This window comes from Oryctolagus cuniculus, chromosome 4 (assembly GCF_051225735.1).
Source record: "Oryctolagus cuniculus isolate XC-2025 breed Fujian yellow rabbit chromosome 4, ASM5122573v1, whole genome shotgun sequence".
In the NCBI taxonomy this organism is placed as follows: Eukaryota; Metazoa; Chordata; class Mammalia; order Lagomorpha; family Leporidae; genus Oryctolagus; species Oryctolagus cuniculus.
This window is the reverse complement of record NC_142870.1, coordinates 166,448,656-166,471,192: the sequence shown is the minus strand read 5'-3', so window position 1 is coordinate 166,471,192 and position 22,537 is coordinate 166,448,656. Positions and strand designations below refer to the sequence as shown.

The window sequence follows — 22,537 nt, the reverse complement described above, 5'->3', positions numbered from 1 at the left end:
AAAAATTTACTGAACATTTGCTATGTGCCAAGGATGGGTTAGAGTTAATACCTTTGAATTACTGTTTAGTGACATAATTGTACTTTCTGTGCACATTAATCAAAAACCCTCTAAAGGCTTTCATCAAAATGGTTACAAAATCTGAACCCTTATATTGGCCAGCACAAACTACTGAGTTCCTCCCTAGTATGCTTTTGACACTGTCCTACTTCCTCTGCCCAACTAAATCCAACAACATTGACTTTCTTGTCCCATGATCTCAGCACCCTCACTCCCATCTGACCACTGACACTGCAGTCTCTGAACCCACAAGGCTAGTTTCCCCAAATCTCCACAAGGGTTCTTTTTTTTATTTTCCCTGTTTTCATGCACCTCTTTCTACTTCAGCGGAGCCTGGAGAAAAACAGCAACTGCCATCTCTACTGCAAATATTCTCAATCCCTTTTCCTTTTCTTTTTCTTTTGTTCTGATCACTCTCTGAAGCAGTCATTCTTAAACATTCCTTTATTTATGCCAGGGGCTGAATTTTGGTGTCTCCCCAAATCCTATGTTGAAGCCTGAATCCCCAGCCTGTTATTCGTAGCCTCTAAGGAAGCAGCTCAGGTTGAATGAGGCCGCAAGGGTGTGGTCTTGAGCAGATAGGATTCGTGTCCTTATGAGGCACCAGAGAGCTCACTCTAATTTTCTTCCTGCCCCCCTGCCCCCCACACACACACTGAAGAAGGCCATGCCAGGAAAAGACCTCACCAGCAGCTCTATCAGTCCAAATCTAGCTTTCAGAACTGTGAGTAGATGACTTTCTCGTGTTTAAGCCATATAGTCAGTGGTGCTCGGGGCAGCTAACTGCAGCTGACAAATACAATGTAGTTATCGATCATTTTTCCCTTTATGGGATCAGTCCGAGGAGGACTGAGGGCCTCTCTGCCTTGTTGCCGAAAACCTGCGGCCCATCTCAGAGTGCCAGTTCAGGGCTACTTCTCAGTTGTGCCACAGCTTCCCTCTGCTGGGCTGGGCAGGCAACAGCAAATGGCCTTGAAGTGCTTGGGCCCCTGTTACCCATGTGGGAGACTCAAATGGACTTCCTGGCTCCTAGCTTTGGCCTGGTCTAGGCCTGGCTGTTGTGACCATTTGCGCAGTGAATCAGCAGAAGGAAGATTTCTGTCTCCCTCACTCTCTGTTGCTCTGCCTTTCAAATAAATGAATATATATATATATATACACATATACATATATATATACACATATATATTTTTAAATAACAGAATTAAATGATTATAGTATAGTATGGCCAGTGCCAGGAAGGCAGGAGCTGAAAGGTGAGTCCCTGGAGTAAGTAGGAAGGAGGCCAAGCAATGAAGTACCAGACAGGTGGTCTAACATTGTGTAATTAAAGCATTCTTTGGAAGCTTCACTCATAACCTGCTTTCTAAGCACGCAAGGGCATTGGTAACCGTGGAAAACAGCCATTTCCCATAAAAACCGTGGTTTGCATTTAAAAATCCCCGTTAGGTCTTATCTTTGACAGATCTTATTTATGAGACAGTGAGCAGAACGACTTATTCAGGGCTCGTAATGACATGACAGGCTCCCATGGCCATTCAAGAGCAGTCTTTCTCCTACACCACACGGAGCTGTAGCTCTGGTAGACACCCCGTCTCTTACACTAACAGAGAAAATCATGCCTCGCATTTTGGCGTGGCTGGTCTATTTTGTAACACGTTATCAATTGGAGTATTAAAAATGAAAGCAATAAAAATTGGATTGACAGGCAGAGTTTACAGGAAATTCTGTGGGGAAAACAGAGAGCAGAAACATAAAGAAAGCAGGCAAGTAAATGGATACTAACAAAGGGAACCCTTGGGGGGAAATTTAATGCGTTTTTGGTCTATCTGCTCTAATCCTATCCATCAAACAAGAATAATATTTCCTACTTCGTAGCAGGTTCCAGTACTGCCACTCAAGTCAGAGCCATTTGGAATGGAAAACACCCTGAACAAAGCAGACTCAACACGCTGTCCTGATCCCCCAATTCTCGTATTCTGCACTAAGCTCTTCTCAAGTCCAAACGTAAATGAGAGAGGTTACAGGAAACCCTCGCTTAAACCATGGCAGGAAAGGCTTCTAGGGTGTTGGAGGCATACAGGGACCATATTTGAAGAAATACACGGAGTCGGACTCAAAGTAGACAAGAGCAATATATCTTTGCCAGTCTTAGCTTTTTGTCAGTCCCTATCATGTCTGAAAACACTTTCACCTAGGCATCAGATGAAAAAAAAATTAGAACATCCAAATAAATGCTTTAAGCAGCAGTGTCATGTTATATGGGAACAGGAAATAGAAAATTGACAAAGTGAAGGTAATTCTTTCTTTGAAATTTATTTTTTAAGAAATACAAATTTCATAAGTACAACTTTAGGAGTATAGTTATTCTTCCCACCATACCCACCCTCCCACCCACACTCCCAGCCCTCCTCCTCTCTCTCCCCTTGTCAGTCCCATTCTCCATTAGGAATGGTAATTATAAATCTGTGATTTTCTCTTTTGGTACCTGGTAGTACACGCATGATGCTTTACAAATGTTGTTACAAAAGACTGAGAATGAATTATTTAAAATATTATTTCCCTGGGAATAATCTCTCAGGACATATTTCTTTGCTAGGATTCATATAGCATTCCATGATTAGCCCAGGGCTTCTAAGCCAGGAGTGGATATTTGGCAATGCCTGGAGACGGTGTTAGGTGTCACAACTAGGGTGGGATTGCTGCTGGAACCTAGTGGCTTGAGGTCTCGTATATTGCTTTTTTTTTTTTTTTTTTTTTTTTTTGACAGGCAGAGTCGACAGTGAGAGAGAGAGACAGAGAGAAAGGTCTTCCTTTGCCGTTGGTTCATCCTCCAATGGCCACTGAGGTCGGCGCACTGCGGCCGGCGCACCACGCTGATCTGATGGCAGGAGCCAGGTGCTTCTCCTGGACTCCCATGTGGGTGCAGGGCCCAAGCACTTGGGCCATCCTCCACTACACTCCCGGGCCACAGCAGAGAGGCAACCAGGACAGACTCCGATGCCCCGACTGGGACTAGAACCCGGTGTGCCGGCGCCACAGGCGGAGGATTAGCCTAGTGAGCCGCGGCACTGGCCATGGTCTCGTATGTTGCTAAACAAACTACAAGGCACAGAATGGCTCCCCATGATGTCCAGTGCAAAATATCTGTGGTGGCAGGACTGCGAAACTTTGTTTCAGAGGTAAGAGGTGGAGAAATTTCACATGAACAAAATGCCAAATGGCAAAATGGCCCAGAAAGCTTAGTTAAATATGATCTATCGAATTCTAGGATGGCTTTTAGAAAACTTCCTTTGTTTAAGGAATGCAAGTAGTTACTTGGTTCTGTGGTATTAAAGGCAAGTGACCTCTATAAGGCTGGAAAGCACAAGTCTAGGTTGCTAATAGGACATTATTCTGCCTGCAGAAAAATCATTTTCCGGGGATTTGGCAGTCAGTAGTGATGTGGTAAAATCTTATTTAACTGACAATAAAAATAACACGAATATATCAATAACCGTAGGGTAGAATGTTTTTTACTGTAGAAAAAGCATACGAAATCCTATTTGCACACTGAAATAAACAGTACTGGCTTGTGTTTCATGTCCACAGGCAATATTGTTAGAGTTGGAACCACGCATACTATCCTCAGGGTAACACAATAGCACCAGATTAATAAGTCACTGGTCATTTTTATTGTAATACCAACTTATCCTTCATGTTAGATTCCCTTCCACGTGTAATAAGATAAAGCTTCTGTATCACTTAATATCCAATGCCCATATAAAATAGCTGGCAAAACCAATGCTATAGAAAACATTCTTTTTCACATCTCCCCCAAGAATACATTTTATTCTAATAAAACAATTTAAGAGGCTTTTCTTCAGTGAAAAGGGCAGAGGAAAGATGAGATTTTGAATATGGGAGGGATTATGGCCCACCTCCCATGCTCATTTTTTGAAAGGGATGGAATTTCATCTCGGTCTGCTGAAAAAGCAATAGGGCACTAGTAACAACAAATTACAGTTTTACCAGACAGCGCTCAGAGAAGAAAGGACATTTTTATTCTTGTGAGTTTTAGTTCATATAGTGAATAGTGTAAAGATTTTTACTTTTCTGTTATGGCTCGGACCATTCTCCAAGCTCACCTTCAAAGCCTTCGATGGGAGTGATAGTGAACTAATTTTCTGTAAAGAGAAACTTTTCATGGGTCTGGACAGATGACAGAACTGACATTTTCCATGAACCAAATGCAAACAGCAGAGTCAGCATGGTCCAGTTATAAAATGTTTGCTCTTCTTTAGTTAACAATCATAGTAGATTTGGGAGTTTTAATTTCAGTTACATGTTGCTGTTCTCATGTGTTGGCTATGGAATGCAGAGCACTTAACTCTTTACACAGTTTGAGCTACAAGCTACAAGCCAGTACATGTTTGCCTGTGATACTCTGACAGCCCTATGGCTCCATGCACAGTTTACAGGATATTCAGGATCACAGAACACACCCTTTATCTAAAACATGGGACCCCTCCAAGAGGAAAGACTAATGTCAATGTTCCTTCGAGAAACCTTCCCAATCCCCACCAGAACACAACTGCCTCTGTGGTCTTTTTTTTTTTTTTAATTTTTGAAGAAAATGTAAAAGAGTAAGCAGTGGAAGCTTAGTTTTCCTCTCATTTGTATTTCACAATACTCCACAGATCCTCCCTGGAAAAATGATTCTCATCTTCTTTTGTGTACTCTTGCAAAAAATGTTTTAGACATATAAAAAGGAACATACACACAGGACTCCTAAAATCGGTGCCTCTATGGTAATACTCTATGCATTCTACCTTGCATCAGGATTCTGGACATGTCCAGTGTACCTAATATGATATGTAAAAATTCTTTTTCAAATAATACCACCAAAATGACTTTAAACCGCGCAGTAGATAGGTATTTTAAAAATCATTTACTTAATGCAACCAAATAAGCATGAAGCAATGTCTGACAATACTAACTGGATTGGAGAGTTGTCATTGTATCTGTGGATACTACTAGTTTTATGTAAAATGGTAGGAGCCTCCTCCAACAGTAATGAAGATTCTTGTCCCTGTTAGGCCACTTCTCACTAAGCTAGATTTGACTGCTAAACTAAATAGAGTAATGTGAATAGGGAGTAACATACTCTATTCCAGTTATCAACGTTAGGTTCATTGCTCTGCTGAGTAAGTTATCCAAAGCCATTTCCACACCTCTAACAGGCATGTGCCAATGCTAACCCATGTTTCATACTCTGTTGACTAAATAATTTGGTTAGTGTGATATCTTACATGCATAGAAATGGTGGTTCTCTTACTGCCCTGTTAGTAGGATGTTACCATTTAGGGTAATGAACCAATGATGAGCAAATCTTTTGTAAAACAATCTGTAGGAAGAAGTGTCAAGTTCATAAGATTACTTAGTCATAACATTCTCATTTTTTTTGCACTTAACTATGCACAATTTCTATCTTCAATAAGATATCAATTGTTGTCACCAACAATGAAAGATAATCTAAGAATTCCATTCTTAACCAAAGACATAAGGCTCTCATGGGTAGCTGGGTTGCTTGGGGTGAAACTGAGTCTGTTTAAGAAGAGTCAGGGTAAGGTGTTGGATGGGCACAGACTCCAGGTTGATGACTGAGGAGAAGGGTGGTTTCTGTGATGTCAGCTTACTGGGGTCAAGAAGAGCTCATCAGTCATGGGTTTTATTTTTGAGTTTGCATTCACAAAGCTAGGTTAAACAGTCTATAAAACGAATAAGAAACAGTACCTACCTTCATTAATTTAACAGTCTAGTAGAAGAATAGGTATTGGAAAATTATCACGGGAACACGAAATACAGTGCAAAATCAATGTTTACATTGATGATTATGTTGTGCCATGTACATTCCTTTCATGCTAATAAGGTCTTGTGAAGAAAAGTTCTAACACATCACCATTTCATAGAGGAAAAAAATCTAAAGTCCAAACGGTTTGTCCAGGGTCATAGATCTGGTAGAAAACAGAATTTGAATAAACATCTAGACAGGCTGGTTGTAGAGTTTGCATTCTTAACCATAGCTTGCCCTTCTTCTCTTATGACTAATTGTGTAACTACCAATGCCCAGTATGTCTGATGGGGTTCTTGGAATGAGAACAGTACTTTATTTGGTAAAGTGACACAGAGAGAAAAGGAGACAAAACGAGATCTTCCATCCAATGGATCAATCGCAAAAGGGTTAAAATAGCCAGGGCTGGGACAGGCTAAAGCCAGGAACCCAGAAGTCCATCAGGATCTCCCATGTGGGTAGCAGAGGCCCAAGCACTTGGGTCATCCACTACTGTCTTCCCAGGTGTGTTTGCAGGGTGCTGGATGGAAAACAGAGCAGATGGGGCTTGAACCAGCACTCCAACATGGGATGACGGCGTCACAAGCCGCTCCATAACACTGGCCCCAAGGACAGCATGTGTGTGTGTGTGTGTGTGTGTGTGCTGAGTATCACAATATCTGAACCCAGGCAAAGATACTTCCATGTGCAACAAGACAGAGGTGCAAAGTATCGCAGGATGTCTCAGCCTCACAGAGTTCAGCTGCAGTAATCAGGTGCTTTTTAGGCTACCTGTGGGAGCCTGAGTTTTGCTCTGTAGTTAGTAAAGACCCTTTAATTTTTTATACCAGATATATAGATGATTCCTTGGATTGATTCACTTTAAAAAAAACTATTCATAATGCAATTTTGTTTGGAGGGGAGTCATATTAGAGGCAGGTGAAAGCTCAGTGCAGGCCCCTGTGGTTGAACAAACGCAACCAGTGGCAGGGAGAAAAGGCCAATTGAAGACACATTTCAGCTGCAGATTGAACCAACCTGCAGACAAATTGGACCGTGAGAATATAGGAGAAGGAGACCAGAGAACTGGCGCTCATAGTCTAACGGCTGTAGAACAAAATCTTTTAAAAGGAAGAACATTCTGATATAGATTTTCCATTTTAACTTGTGTGGTTTGTGTTAGGAAGTGCTGATGAGATGAGGGCGATGAGCTCATTTCGAGACATACAAAGATCTCTGCTAGTAGCAACTAATAAGCACGTAGAAACAAAGGTGCCAGAGCTCTGCAGTCACCATGAACGTGAGGTACAGACGCAGCAGTCTTCAGTTCCTAAAGGCAAGATTAGTGGAGATCACCTAGAGAGGAGAAAAGACTAAACCTGGAGAAAACTTCACAGAAGCAGGTAGGAGAGCTGGACTCAAAGGAGGATACTGAGTGGGCAGTAAGAGAGATCAAGAAGTCACAGCAGGGCTGGTGTTTCCCAACTCTGGCATCTAAGAGCACCAGTTTCGGTCCCAGCTCCTCCACTTCTGATCCAGCTTCCTGCTATTGCACCTGGGAAAGCAGCAGGTGATGCTCCAACTACTTAGGTCCCTGTCATTCTCATGGAAGACCCAGATGGTGTTCCAGGCTCCTGGTTTTGGCCTGGGTCAGCTAGGGATGGTGTGGCCATTTAGCGAATGAACCAGAGGACAGGCAATCTCTCTTTCTCTCTCTCTCTCTCTCTCTCTCTCTCTCTCTCTCTCTCTCTCTTCCTCCCTCCCTCCTTTCCACCCTCCTCCCCTCCCTCTCTCCCTCCCTCTTTGTCACTCTGCCTTTCAAATAAACACATAAATCTTTTAAGAAGGTGTGCGCACCCTCTCCTTCATCCACCGCTGCTGCCTCCTTTTTCTGCCATCCCTAGTGCTGCTTGTGTGCCGTTTCGGTGCCGACCTGGTACCCCTTCTGTAAAGCGGTAGCTGAGGGGACTCCGGCGCTTGCCATGAAAGAGCCCGCTGAAGGAGTCAAGACTGAGAACATTAATTTTGCAGGTGGCGAGGCAGGATGGTTCTGTGGTGCAGTTTAAGATTAACAGGCATACACCACTGAATCAACTAATGAAAGCCGATTGTGAACTACAGGCTTTGTCAGTGATGGAGATCAGATTCTGATGTGAGGGGCAGCCATCAGTCAATCAGACACACCTGCCCAGTAGGACATGGAGGCCAAAGCTAAGACTGATGTGTTCCAGCAGCAGATGGGTGGTGTCTAACGAAAAGGGAACCCTCTACTTTACTCCAGAACTCTGTCCTTAGAGACCAGGAACACGTTCTCTACTAGAAAACGGCAAATGGCTTCCATCACATCCTTACTATGGCAGAGTAGCTTTATCTTTTCTTTCCTCCCCCTTCCCCATTCTTTATTGTCCATAAAGTAACTGGTCTATGTGCACAAGCAAATTGAATTTTCTTCTTTTCTTTCTCTCTCTCTCTCTTTTTTTTCTTGAACTAAATGGCCAGCGGTATGTTTTCATTGCTATCAAATGGAGATGGAATGGAGATAAAATACTGGTTCTGTGAAAATATGCCCTTTCTCACTCAGCTCTTATCTTCATATAAGTTATAAATAAGTTACTTTGCTCTCCCTATTTTATCAACAACAACAACAAAAACAAACAACATAAAAATCCTTGCATGCCTTGTTTGATTGCATAATTTTAATGGCTTTCATTTATCATTGTAAAACTGAGGAAAATTTTATAACTTCTTTGTACATAGTTGTTATATGTAGGACAATCTGTCTTTAAGTAGGGATAAATTACTATTAAAAATGAATCCTAGATAGTTTTCCATTCAAGTCAAGCATCATGTTCTTTAAATAAGCTGCTTAAAAAAAACTATCTTTTGAAAAATAAGAACAGCAGAGAACAAAGTTGTGGGATCCAACAGATTGGAAAGTTTCAAAACAGTATAAGGGTCAAAAAAAATATATGAGGTTTCAAATTGTACAAAGACTAAAAGCTTCAGTTATAACTTCCGGATTTGGAGGTCACGAGGGCATCAGCAAGGGAAATTACAGTGAATTTTGAGTAATAAATGCATGCTCTCTCACTGTCAGAATTAAAGAATGAGGGAACAGGATGTATGCAGACAACAGAGGAAGTTCACCAGTGAAGGGAAGATGGACATGACGCAGCTGCTAGAATAACTCAGCCAAAGGAAGGGACTGTATTGTTTCTGTCCCAGTTAGATCTGGGAAAGACCTGAGTATGTGCAGAACTTGAAACAATGTTCACAGACAGGAAGGTATTGAATAGAGGGTCTAATCAATGCAACAAACTTGTTTATTATGTAAGATCAGATAAACTCAAGACGGTGGGTGTCCTTCCCATCTTAACTGAAATTTGTTTCTTAAGGGAAAATGTTCCTTGTAAATATCTAAGTGGGCAGTGGCACGGGGTGATCCAGATTTGCAACTGTTCCAACAGTTCAAAGGAGAACATGTGCATTGTTAAAATGTTATACATAAAGGCATCATTATTTCTGGTGATTCCAGACTGACAGATGTGCCTGCAACCACCCCAAAATGGCCTAGATGTGGTGGCCTGAAATGTAGGGTGCAAACCTTCAGGAAAAAATGAAAAATGTTCACTTAGGATGAGGTAGCCCTCTCTATTTTCAACATAGTCCAGCCCCAAATTCACCTCTGGCTGTTCAAACTAGGAGCTGAAATCTCATTTTTTTTTCTCTTCAGATTTGTAATGGATAAGGATGAGTACCTTATGTTTCTAGAATAGGTTAAACTGTGCATGGCAAATGACTGAGCAAAGCAAAACTTTAGACAATGTATTCTCTAGATTCTGATCATTGGAATCTCATGAGTCAAGCATGTTTGAAATTGAGTGTACTATCTTTCTTCAATTTATTTCCTGTCTTTCTGATAACAGGACCACTAGTTCTTTCAGCACTGAAATTTCTGAGTTTTTTTTTTCTTTTCTCTCTTGCCAACAAATATAACCTCAAGTTAGTCAGGAGATTGGCAGAACAGCTGAAAGCATTTCCTGCTCTAAGAAGTCTTGACCAGCTACCCGAATTACAGCCAAAGCTTCCCAACGCTCTGCAATCACCGCTAGGCGCTGTTATATACCAATAATGAGATGGTTTAACGTCAGTTCACATTGCTGTCACGTAAGAGAGCAAGGATGGGCCTGTCTAATTCACCAGTACCATGTTCACAATCCTTGATAGGGACTCCACACCCAGAACTGCTGGTTGACCATTTGTTTAAGGCACAAAGTGTAGCCCTCAAGATGGTGTCCTCTCCTGGTTTCCTTCTGCAACGGACACAACTGAACAGCATAGAACAAGCTCTGACACTTTCATAATGGGAAGATTTTAATATCCTCCTACTTAAAGAAACTTCCAACTCCTTCTTCATTATGTATAGCTCCTCACTCTGCTGATAAAAATCCAATGACTATTCCCCAGGCTGATGAAGCAAAATAGCAAATCCTTAAAATTTTAAATCTAGTACCAAAAAAAAAAAAAAAAAAAACCTTTCCAAATTTGCAAAACTCCTTCAGAAGAAAGTTTCACTCCATTAAAACTGGTTGATTTGTTAATATCCACGAACTCCATCTCTATTCATGCCTGTCTACTGTCTCAGGACACAATCTTCCCTGTGCCTATTCTTGGTCAACTAAGTCATCTTTGATATTGTAGGACAAATACACCCCTTTGCTTCCATATAGCTTCCCATTTATCCTAACTAGACAAAGACATCAGGTTCTGGCCGGCGCGGCGGCTCATTAGGCTAATCCTCCGCCTGAGGCACCGGCACCCCGGGTTCTAGTCCCGGTTGGGGCGCCGGTTCTGTCCTGGTTGCTCCTCTTCCAGGCCAGCTCTCTGCTGTAGCCAGGGAAGGCAGTGGAGGATGGCCCAAGTGCTTGGGCCCTGCACCCGCATGGGAGACTAAGAGGAAGCACCTGGCTCCTGGCTTCGGATTGGCACACTGCGCTGGCCATAGCAGCCATTTGGGAGGTGAACGAATGGAAAAGGAAGACCTTTCTCTCTGTTTCTCTCTCTCACTAACTCTGCCTGTCAAAAAAAAAAAAAAAAAAAAAAGAAAGAAAGAAAAAAAAAAAGACATCAGGTTCTCCTGAGAGCCAGAGACCCTCAGTTGATTCTCAGCTCACCAAACGGTTTCCCTTTCTGATCTCTACTGCAGCGATATTGGCATGCCAAAGGGATGTGTTGGTAAATTACATAACCTGTGGAAGGTACTTTGATATAGCTTTTTAATTTTGTTTCATAATAAGTCAGATTTAAAAAATACATGTTGGGGACAATTGGCATTAGTACAGTGGTACTAAATTATTATATGTGATGATGATATTGTCAACATGAAATATAATGTTCTTCTTTTTAAAGATGTATGTGGAAGAATTTAGGGGTATTTACTTTGATATGGTCCAGCAAAATATATCCCTCACTAGTGTTTAATATAATTGTAGTTAACAAATTATACAATCATGCATAAAATTTAAGTCATTTTATTGGGGCTGACGCTGTAGCATAGTGTGTAAAGTTGCTGCCTGCAATGCCGGCATCCCATATGGGCACCAGTTTGAATCCTGGTGGCTCCACTTCTGATCCAGCTCTCTGTTATGGCTTGGGAAAGCAGTAGAAGATGTCCCAAGGACTTGGGTCCTTGCCACCCACGTGGGAGACCTGGAAGAATCTTCTGGCTCCTGGCTTCGGATCAGTACAGCTCCAGCCATTGCAGCCATCTGGGGAGTGAACCAGCAGATGGAAGACCTCTCTCTCTCTCTCTCTCTCTATGCCTCTATTTTTATGTTACTCTGCCTTCAAAAAAATAGATAAATATTTTAAAAGAAAGAAGGAGAGAGAGAAAGGATTCTTTGAAAAAAAGTTATTTTTTTATCTTTATTTTTAAAATATTGGCTATAGGAATGCAAAAACTGGGTATGTCTTGGTCACTGTTTACTACTCTTATCCTTGAAACAGACAGTACTTTTATAAGTAGATATTAGATATATGTTATAGGGGGTAGATACATATATTAATATACATAATATATACTTATGCATGTAATTTCAAAATACAGCAAAATATTAACATTTTTTGAAGAAAATTAATGGGCAGAGTAGTATTCATTCAACTATTTTTTACTTTAATCTATGTCTGTAAATCTTAAAAATATTTTTCTAAATATATTTATGTGTATTTGATTGTCAGATCATGTACCATTAAGTTGGGAGTATGAAGTACTTAGTACATAGTATGAGTTCAAAAAATATCAATCCTTTCGTTAAAGTACCTATTTTCTGTCAATTAGCACGTGATGCCTTGAGAGTATTTTGTATCTTTCAATTTCACTATTTTACCTCCAACTATATGAGGTAGAGAACTTCATTCTCCAAGCCTTTAGTTCTTTCTACCAGGTCTATGGTGTTTTGTTGGAAGTAAACAAATGCTTACTGGATAAGTGAAAGGATATCATTAATTTTCTCTTCTAAAGGAAGTTTAATCAATAGAAGAACAAGGACCAAGCTGGTACTCCAGTCTGCCACTAGTGTTTGCTCTTTTATGGAAGGATTCACTGTGAGCTCCTTAAGGGATAGGGTGTTTCACACACATGGCTTTCTTCTACTCACTGGATCACAGCAGTGTGTCCAGAGACTCACTGGGTATTTGTTGAATGACTTAACAAATGGCTGTCTGAATGGACAACATGAAAGCCGTGGAGAAATCCAAAATACAAGGTGTGAGAATAGAACAAGCAACCAACCAAAGAATGACAAGTGTCAACTGCAAGACAGCAAAGCAAAGCAAAGGAATTAGAGTGTAAGAAGAAGGCTTCAGGTGCCAGGGTATGGCACAGTAGGTAACGCCATTGCCCGCAACACCACCAGCATCCCAGAGTGGAGCACAACTGTTGAGTTCTGGCTGCTCTATTTCTGATCCAGCTCCCTACTAATGCGCCTGGGAAGGCCGTGGATCATGGCCCAGTCACTTGGACCCCTGCTACCTATGATGGAGACCTAGATGGAGTTCCTGACTCCTGGCTTTGGCCTAACACGAACTTAGGAACTGCAGACGACAGAGGGAAGGAGGTAGGGAGGGAGAGATCGAGAGAGAGAGAAAGTTTTCACTGAAGATATTCAGAGTTTCCAGATTAGGGGGGCTGACCCTGTGGCAAACCAGGCTACGCTTCTGCTTGTGGCATTGGTTTGTGTCCTGGCTGCTCCTCTTCTGATCCAGGGCTCCGCTATGGCCTGGGAAAGCATTGGAAGATGGCCTAAGTCCTTGGGCCCCTGCACCCACCTGCCTGGGAGACCCAGGAGAAACTCTTGGCTCCTGGTTTCAGATAGGTCCAGCTCTGGCCATTGAGGCCATTTGGGGAGTGAGCCAGCGGATGGAAGACCTGTCTCTCTGTTTTTCCCTCTCTTTGTCTGTAATTCAACCTCTCAAATAAATAAATAAGTCTTAAAAACAAAAGAAGAATTTACAGAATTATAGAGAGGCCAGGGCATGTAGTTCTAGTGTCTTATTTTTCAGAGGAGTAATTGGAAGTTATATGACTTGTTTTTCATAAGAGGCTACAAATTTCCAGATGCTTATTAAAATGAAGAATGAAGATACAATCACCGAAGTTATTAACTTGACTTTTATCCACTACCATTCCATTGATCAATGGAATGAGAGAATTAAAGCATTATTCATGTAGAAATTCACCTGGGTACACACTAGAAATGACTGAAAGTGAAACTCTGGGTTCGTAACAGGAACTCTTATATAATCTTATCCTAATGACACACAGAGAATTCTCCCTGCCTAAGTCTATGCATACTCCGTTTCCGAATGCTAGTCTTTATACCCTCTCAGAAGAAAAAGAGAGAGATGGGGGAGGGGGGAGAGAGAGAGAAAGAGAGAGAGAGGAGGATTTAATGTAAGCAGAGGTGTTGTGAGCATGAGAGACCAGAGTCACTTATGAGAAGAAAAGCATCACAATGGTGAAAAATTTGGAGCTTAAAGATCTTGTTGAAAAATGTAAAACAGGACAAAAACATATGAGCTCAAAGAACTCCCAGCAATCGAAATGGAGAAAATGTGATCTACTTACCCATTCTGTATGGCAGCTGTGGGGTCATAAGTCAGAGCCATGCTAGCCTGTGTAGAGGGAGGAGAGGGGAGAAAATACATCTTAACATTTTTATTGGGTTGCCCCAAACATTCAGCACACATAAAGATTTTTATCTTCATTTTCCATGATTTAAATTTATTTTCTACTATATATTCCCCTACCCTAATTGCCAAGACTAGCATTTTAATGCGTACAAACCAGAATCCACCAGTGAATGAGGAGTTATAGCTACACAAAGGAGCAGTGCAGCTTGGATGATGTCCATTTCTACTTCATAAACTATCCTGCGATATTTTTATAATTTCTAAGTATTGTCAAGAGCACCTACTATACATCTCATGGCATGAAAAAAGACAGTAGGAATGAGCAAAGCTAAAAACTACCTAAAATTCATTCAACCTTATTGACAAATAAGAGCTCTTTACTTTATGTCTTGGGTGTTGGGAGGTAATGAGTTACACTGCTTGTCTGACATGCGGCCAGTACCTGTCCTTTTTTTTTTTTTTTTATTTTTTGACAGGCAGAGTGGACAGTGAGAGACAGAGACATTGGTTCACCCTCCAATGGCCGCCGCGGCCGGCGCACTGCAACCAGCGCACCGCGCTGATCCGATGGCAGGAGCCAGGTGTTTCTCCTGGTCTCCCATGGGGTGCAGGGCCCAAGCACTTGGGCCATCCTCCACTGCACTCCCTGACCACAGCAGAGAGCTGGCCTGGAAGAGGGGCAACCGGGACAGAATCCGGTGCCCTGACCGGGACTAGAACCCGGTGTGCCGGCGCCACAAGGCGGAGGATTAGCCTAGTGAGCCGCGGCACTGGCCTTACCTGTCCTTCTAAGTGCTAGAAAGGGAAGATCAGGTACACATGGTGGAAGTTCTAGGCCGCATGACTAAGAAGAAGGCAGCTTTGCTCTGTTTCTAAGCATGAGGCCGCTGCAGAGGAACTACACCTCTATAACTGGCACTGGTTTTGCAGCTGCTGCTTTACACACTGTCTTGTCCCTTCAAACACATCATCACACTGGATCCTTGCAACAACCCCATGAAGTAAGCAGGAGAAACATTCTCTCCGTTTTATAGAGGAAGATGCTGACACTTGGAAAGATCAAGAGTCTCGTCCAGGTTCCACATTTGGAGGCAGAACCACGTTTCAACCCAAGTCTTTGGACACTGGATCCTTTCCACTCGATTGCCGCGTTGGCCTCGGATTTCATTGCGATTTGAGTGCCATCTCCATTCTCATGGGAAAACTTGCTCTGTGACCATTTTTATCAGAACTCTCAGTATGGCTATCACTTTTGGGTAGAAAAAAAAAGTATAAAATGAAATGTGGAACAAACTTCCCAGGTTGGTGTAGGGTGGATTTTTTTTTTCTTAAGAAATTGAAAAGTGAATTAGAAGTGGATGTTAAGCTTACTGGTTTGATTTCTAGCTCCGACTAGCCAGTGATGGCACTAAAGTAATTAATTTCCTGCCACCCACCTAGGATATCTGGACTGAATTCCTAGCTCCTGGCTTCAGCCTGGCCCTGTCCCAGCCATTGTGGGTATTTGGGGAGAGAAACTATAAATAAGAGTGCATGCTCTCTCTCTCTTTCTCTTTCAATCTGCTTCTCAAATAAAAATAAAAAGTAAATCAGACCAACACCAACCTCCTGGCTTTCATGATGTTCTATAATTAACTGTTGGCAAAGTGCATGTATCAGGATAAACTGAGTAAAGGCCAAACAGCATGTCTTTGTACATTACTTTTGTAACTTCCTCTGAACTATAATTTATTTAAAACACATTTTAAAAAAGTGAATGAGCTTTGGAGATTTTTGAAGAGAATAAGGAAAACCATAAATAGTTTCATTTAGTTTAGTTATTTTAGTTATCTGAAAGGGATAGATAAGTTTCAGAGAGAAAGAGAGAGGGAGAGACGGAGGGTCTCCCATAGCTGGTTCTCTCCCCAGATGGCTCAATGGCCAAGATTGCACCAGACTGAAGCCACAAGCCAGGAGCTTTCTTCCAGGTCTCCCACATGGGCTCAGGGGCCTAAGCACTCGGGCCATCCTCTGCTGTTGCCCCAGATGCATTAGCAAGCAGCTGGTTCAGAAGTGAAATAGCCAGGCCTCAAAATGGTGCCCCATTGGGATGCCAGCGCTGCAGGCTGTGGCTTAACCCACTATACCGCAATGCCAGCCCCATCACAAGTATTTTAAAGAAAAGAAATTACAAGCTTTCACATTTGAGTATTTTCTTTACCTGGTGTGGTTGAAGGTGATTTTCCTGTTGGGGCACTGAGTTTCTTGGATTTAACATATAATTGGAATGAAAAATTTCAGGCTTCCCAACACATGGCTTGATATACAGCTTGCATAATTTTCCCAAAATAATAACTTGTACATTATTACTAAGATTGGTATGAGGAATAAAATCATGAACAGAATTGCCAAAAGGGAACAGACATATATTGAAATGGAGTTTGCAAACAAAATTATGAAGGCTGTCAGAAGTTCATGGACACTGAGAATACTTGTTGAATGATAATTCCATGACTTCTCTAAAACGTAAGGATCTCAAGCATGTTAAAGAAATACGTACGTGGTAATATGACAAGTTAATGGAAGAGGAAAGGAGAAGAGAATAAACTGAAAATGAAGAAGGGTTTTCATTTTTCTTTTGCCTTAGGAAAGGCAGGGAAGTAGGTGTCAAAATACCCAGAGATCCAAAGTGTAAATTCTTCCCAGGGGTGGGGCTTCTGCCACTTAACTGGCAGGAGACTGATCCACAGCTCCTCCTCACGGAGCTGTCCAGAGCTAAGCTGAAGCCCCGGAGTCCTGGCTGGTATAGAGGGCAGACCCAGGGCTGTGCATTTGGGATGAGATTTCCCCAGCAGGAACACTAATGCCTTCCTTAATGCCATACCCAAGGTTAAATGGGAGAAGTGGGCTTTACATTCAACAGGGAGATTGCTAGTTCATAGATCTAGGACGACAACCACCTCTTCTGCCTCCCAACTAACCCACGTGTTATGGGAGGCTTGCCTAGTCAAGCTCACATCCCTGTACTTATTTTCCAACAGTGCTCAGGGAGAGACCAGTGGTATCCAATCCTTCTGGAATAATGAACTGTCGCAGACATGGTCTTCTTCTACCAAGCTTCTACCAAGTTTATATAGAATTCTTCATAGGTGCCAGTTGACTATTGAGTTCGAGCAAGGAATATAATAAGTACAATGAACTCCATCTCTGTATCAGAATATGTAAGTTGGTCTCTTCCTCCACTTCAAACCTCCAAAAGATGTCTCAAAAGATGACAAAGAACTGAATGGATAACAGAAAGAATGTGTTGTAGTTAGATAAGCCAGTTCTCAGCTTCTAGCTCTGTTAGTTCCTAAGAATGCGACTTGGGCACATTATTTAATCTATTTGAGCCTCATTCTCCTCAACTGTGAAATGGTATAATAATACCTAGTGGCCGGCGCCGCGGCTCACTAGGCTAATCCTCCGCCTTGCGGCGCCGGCACACCGGGTTCTAGTCCCAGTCGGGGCGCCGGATTCTGTCCCGGTTGCTCCTCTTCCAGGCCAGCTCTCTGCTGTGGCCCAAGTGCTTGGGCCCTGCACCCGCATGGGAGACCAGGAGAAGCACCTGGCTCCTGGCTTTGGATCAGCTTGGTGTGCCGGCTGCAGCGGCCACTGGGGGGGGGGTGAACCAACGGTAAAGGAAGACCTTTCTCTCTGTCTCTCTTTCTCACTGTCCATGCTACCTGTCAATAATAATAATAATATAATAATACCACCTAGCTCCTTGGACTGTTGTGAAATTTAAATGAGATGACATTTGTAAAGTGCCCAGCCCAGTGCCTGGAGACAAGACACATACATAAATATTACAATACATAGCAATACGTGCTGAGCGCCATTTGAGTGATATGAAGGAGGTGCTGGGGATGATCACGTGTGGCAGGTCGAGCAGTTACAGCTGAACACAGTCCTGAGCGATGAGGAGCGCTGACTGCAAATGGAGATGAAAAGTGAAGCCCTGCTCGGCACAGTACAGCATTGGAAAAAGTGTCTAAATAAAAATGGCATGCTGAGTGGCTCACTTGCAGTAGAACATGTGTGGAGAGAGAAGAGCAGAAAAGAGGCCTCGCAAGTTGAGCAGGGTATCTTGATTGCCCAGCATCTCTGAGGGAGCCTCATTATTGCTGATTCCTAATTCGAATATGGTCTTAAGACAGATTTTGCATTGGATTTCCTTTTGTTTCTTTCTACAAAGGTACAAAAGAATTCACTTTTGCTGCTCTGTCTAGCCACTATTATACTAAGCTAGAACCATGAAATCATCATTATATAATCGCCAAATATTGTGGCATGTTTACAAACTTCGGAATCACATGCCAAAGTAAAATATCTTGGAACAAACTGAAAATGTCAAACCACATATGTAGAAAAGTGATGTTTAATCCTGTCACTTACTTTTAAAAGGGCTTATTAGATTCACAAACATTCTTCGTTTCTCAAGTTCACATTATTTGTGTAATGGAGGCATTTATAATTTATTTAAAACAAAATGGAGCGTTTTGTCATTTTTCAGCAGTAGCTAAGTTTTGGTTCAGTATTTCAGCCATAATAGGGTATTTCTAGCCCTTCTAGACAGAATCAGTAATAAAGAACTAAATATTTTAGAAGACATTTTTTAAAAATGATTTATTGCAGTAATTAGGGTACTTCTATTTTTAATAAATGTGGGAGATTCATTGAGGCACATCAGTTGGACTTCAGAGCTGGATCCTTGCTATGCTAATTGTAAAATATGCTGTTAGGTTACATGAAGAGGTGGTAACTGCACAGCTGCTTCTTAAGGCGTACATTTTCGGAAGTCAGCATTCCCGCGTAGACGCAGCCCCTGAACGGCAATGCTTCAACTTTTTGGGGAACAGAGAATGACTGTAATATCACCAGTGACAAGATAGGCTGATGGAATTGTTTCAACCACCTTAAAACTATTGTTGCACTGTAATGTAGACTGGAGACCCAACCATTTGATGTAGTAAAGCTTACACAGATAGAAGCTGAAATTCCTGGACAAATGGAACATTGATGTTCCAGCCTACTGAAGTCGATCTCACTTTACCTTATTTATACTTATTTACATATTTAGAAACATATCCTTTAGTGAGCAAATCATGACACAACACTGTGTGTACAATGTCTTAAAAATACACTTAAATTTAAAAATAGTTTGTTCATATTTGATTTTTAATTATTAACACATTAATTTAATATAAATGTATAATTTTTTTTTTTTTGACAGGCAGAGTGGACAGTGAGAGAGAGAGACAGAGAGAAAGGTCTTCCTTTTGCCGTTGGTTCACCCTCCAATGGCCGCCGCGGCTGGCGCGCTGCGGCCGGCGCACCGCGCTGATCCGATGGCAGGAGCCAGGAGCCAGGTGCTTTTCCTGGTCTCCCATGGGGTGCAGGGCCCAAGCACCTGGGCCATCCTCCACTGCACTCCCTGGCCACAGCAGAGGGCTGGCCTGGAAGAGGGGCGACCGGGACAGAATCCGGCGCCCCGACCGGGACTAGAACCCGGTGTGCCGGCGCCGCTAGGCGGAGGATTAGCCTAGTGAGCCGCGGCGCCGGCCCTAAATGTATAATTTTTTTTGACAGGCAGAGTGGACAGTGAGAGAGAGAGACAGAGAGAAAGGTCTTCCTTTGCCGTTGGTTCACCCTCTAATGGCCACCACGGCCGGCGCGGTGTGGCCAGCACGCCGTGCTGATCCAAAGCCAGGAGCCAGGTGCTTCTCATGGTCTCCCATGGGGTGCAGAGCCCAAGGACTTGGGCCATCCTCCACTGCCTTCCCGTGCCACAGCAGAGAGCTGGCCTGGAAGAGGGGCAACCGGGACAGAATCTGGCGCCCTGACCGGGACTAGAACCCAGTGTGCTGGCGCCGCAGGCAGAGGATTAGCATAGTGAGCCGCGGCGCCGGCCAATTTACATGTACAATTAAAAGTGTACATAATTACATTGTGTACTGCTCAAATCAAGGTATTTTCAAAAACCTTCAAGTGGAAATAAACTGAAAATTAATTTCAATAAAATTTACCAAGTTGGGTGGTATAATTATAAATGGCTTTTGTCCATTCATTTTTTTTATTTTTCAAAGTTGTATGTAATAAGAATTATTTTTACAATGGGTATAAACACTTTGATTTAACACAATATGTACAATTATATCCTCTATGACTTGTTTTAAAATTCTGGATTCAAGATGAAGTAAAGAGCATTGTTTGTGAAAGTTAGGCAGATCAAGGCCTGAGTCAGAAGTAAGCTTGGAAATGCAAGGGGACCTTAAGCTTCCTGGGTCAGTAAGACAGGAGGTGGGAGGTGGGATAGAGTTGCTAACACCAAAAGGGTCAAGGCATGAATACCCCGGAAATCAGGAATGAAGACTGAAAGCCAGGGCTCATGGCACAGCCTTCCTAGTGCTGGAAGCCTTTAAGAGTTCAGAAACCCAGGCAACCATTCTGGCTGAGGGACTGAGGGTTTCCTACATGATACCACGAGTGTGGATATCCAAAATATTCAGAGGAACCTACACAAATCCATAACAATCAGACACCACTAGGTGGCCAACACTAAGTCACGCTTCCGGCCAAAGAAAAGGACTTTACCTGACTTTCATGTCATGGGAGAAATTAATCATAGGAAAATATATACACTCAGAGAAAAATCGGGGCCAGGTCACTGGTGCACTTGCTGAAAGGGAATTTGAGAGAATGAACTTCTGACCATGATAAGAGACAAGCGGTCGTGTTTTTGGGGGGAATGGCTTTGGCTCAGCCAGGGTTAGTGTGGCATGGTTTCTCCCAGTGGAGGCAGTGGTCTGTTCTGGCTGCTGAAACTGCTCCCTGAGACATTGTGCCGTCAACCCCTTCCTTAAAGAGAAGATGAGGAACAAAAAAGATGGCAAGCGAGGACATTCCCAAGATCTACACAGCCTGAAATAAGGCAGGAGATCCCAGTGCGTTTTCTATAAAAGGTGCCAACCAACCTGTGAAACAGCTCACACTTCACTTCCTAATTTTCACACTTTCAGAATCCAAGGAATACTTTTATTCTATATTTTTATCCACCTGCGTTATTTGACCAATGAATATTTTCTTTTTTCAAAACCCTTTTCCTTTGACCCATGTGATCCTCTCTCCTTGTTTTCCTCCGGCCTCTTAGAGAGCAATTTCTTTGCTGGCATTCCTTGCTCCTGCTACTTTTGAGCTGCCAGAGCTGAGGGCGGGGTTCTCCCTCTCTCCTCTGCTTCTAGACAGTGACAGCATTCACTTCCTGATCCCGACTAATATTTGTGTCCTAGTGATCCCCAAATCTTTGTCTCAGAAGGTTTGTTTCTACTCTGAATTCCAACCACATTCCAAGTTAAATTAGGGATTTCAATGCAAGGTCACTGCCTTCTTACAAACCACCATCTGTTATTTGGGATTTACCAATATCCTCTCCTGTCTTTTCTCAAAAGTCTCCTTCCAACCCACCAGCCATACAATGTGTTGTGAGGCTTGCACATGGAAGATGCATCCGAAGACACTGTGATACTCCCTCTCAGTGGTATCCTGCAAGATACAACTCTTCGAGACCTAGTCCTTTGGACCTACCGATGTCTACAACGTCCCTGTGCAGCTCTGCATCCCCCCTTCATCAGACCCAGCCATACACTCACCACGCCCTGCAGCAGTGCCCTCTGGGCTTTGGCAACTGCAGGGTTTTGGCCTTGGGAAAACTGAAATTATATTCTGCCAGCCTCATAAAGCCCTACTCTGTCTTTCTTTCCCTCCCTCAGGTAGCATGTGTGCTGCCTTTACTCTCCCCAACATGACCCAAGATGGGACCATGGTTTGCCATGTGTGTCTCCCAATAGTTCTTGGCCATGTCCATCATAGGATTTCCTCCTCCTAGTCCAGTGCTTGGAGTGTCACACATGCTCAATCAATATGTGCTAAATGAATTAATAAATGACTTACAGAAAATTCTGATTTTAGACTTTAGTTAAATTTGTATTTCAAAATGGAATCTGAGTGTGTTTTTAATTTTTCCTTCTGAAATTAGTGCAATTTCTCTTTGGAAAACTACAGCTGCAGTCAGGGAAACTTTGAGGGAAAATGTTTTAGCCCTTGACTGTCTACAGAGATTGGGAGTGGAGAGGAAGATGACTATCAGGATGCCAGGAGACCTCTCCAATGCAGTCAGAGAGCCACGGTGCCTGCATTAGACCACAGAAAGGGGCCTAGGAAGGATCAGGGCAGCTGAGAAACCCGCAGGTCTTTCTTCTCAGAATGAACACCCAGAGTTGGGAGAAGCAAAGGACTGTTAAAAGTCATCTTGACATTTTCAAGAGGCTTTTTAGGAATCAAGCAAATGAGATGTAGAATGCAAGAGATTTATCACTTTTTAAAAGTAGCAAAATAACCAGAGAAAAAAGAGACAATTAACTTCTCTGTGTTTGGGAAAAAGAGCATCAAGGGGAG

At 42.6% G+C, this 22,537-nt stretch overlaps 1 protein-coding gene across 19 annotated transcripts in view; it reads right to left on the bottom strand.

Moving 5' to 3' along the window:
- RBMS3 (RNA binding motif single stranded interacting protein 3) overlaps positions 1 to 22,537 on the bottom strand; it is a 1,620,164-nt gene that overhangs the window by 112,823 nt on the left and 1,484,804 nt on the right. For all 19 annotated transcript variants that reach the window (XM_051858893.3, XM_089331200.1, XM_070072889.2 and 16 more), the window contains one exon: positions 13,998 to 14,044. In XM_051858893.3, the coding sequence (XP_051714853.1) occupies positions 13,998 to 14,044 (47 nt within the window). The remainder of the gene's footprint in view (positions 1 to 13,997; positions 14,045 to 22,537) is intronic.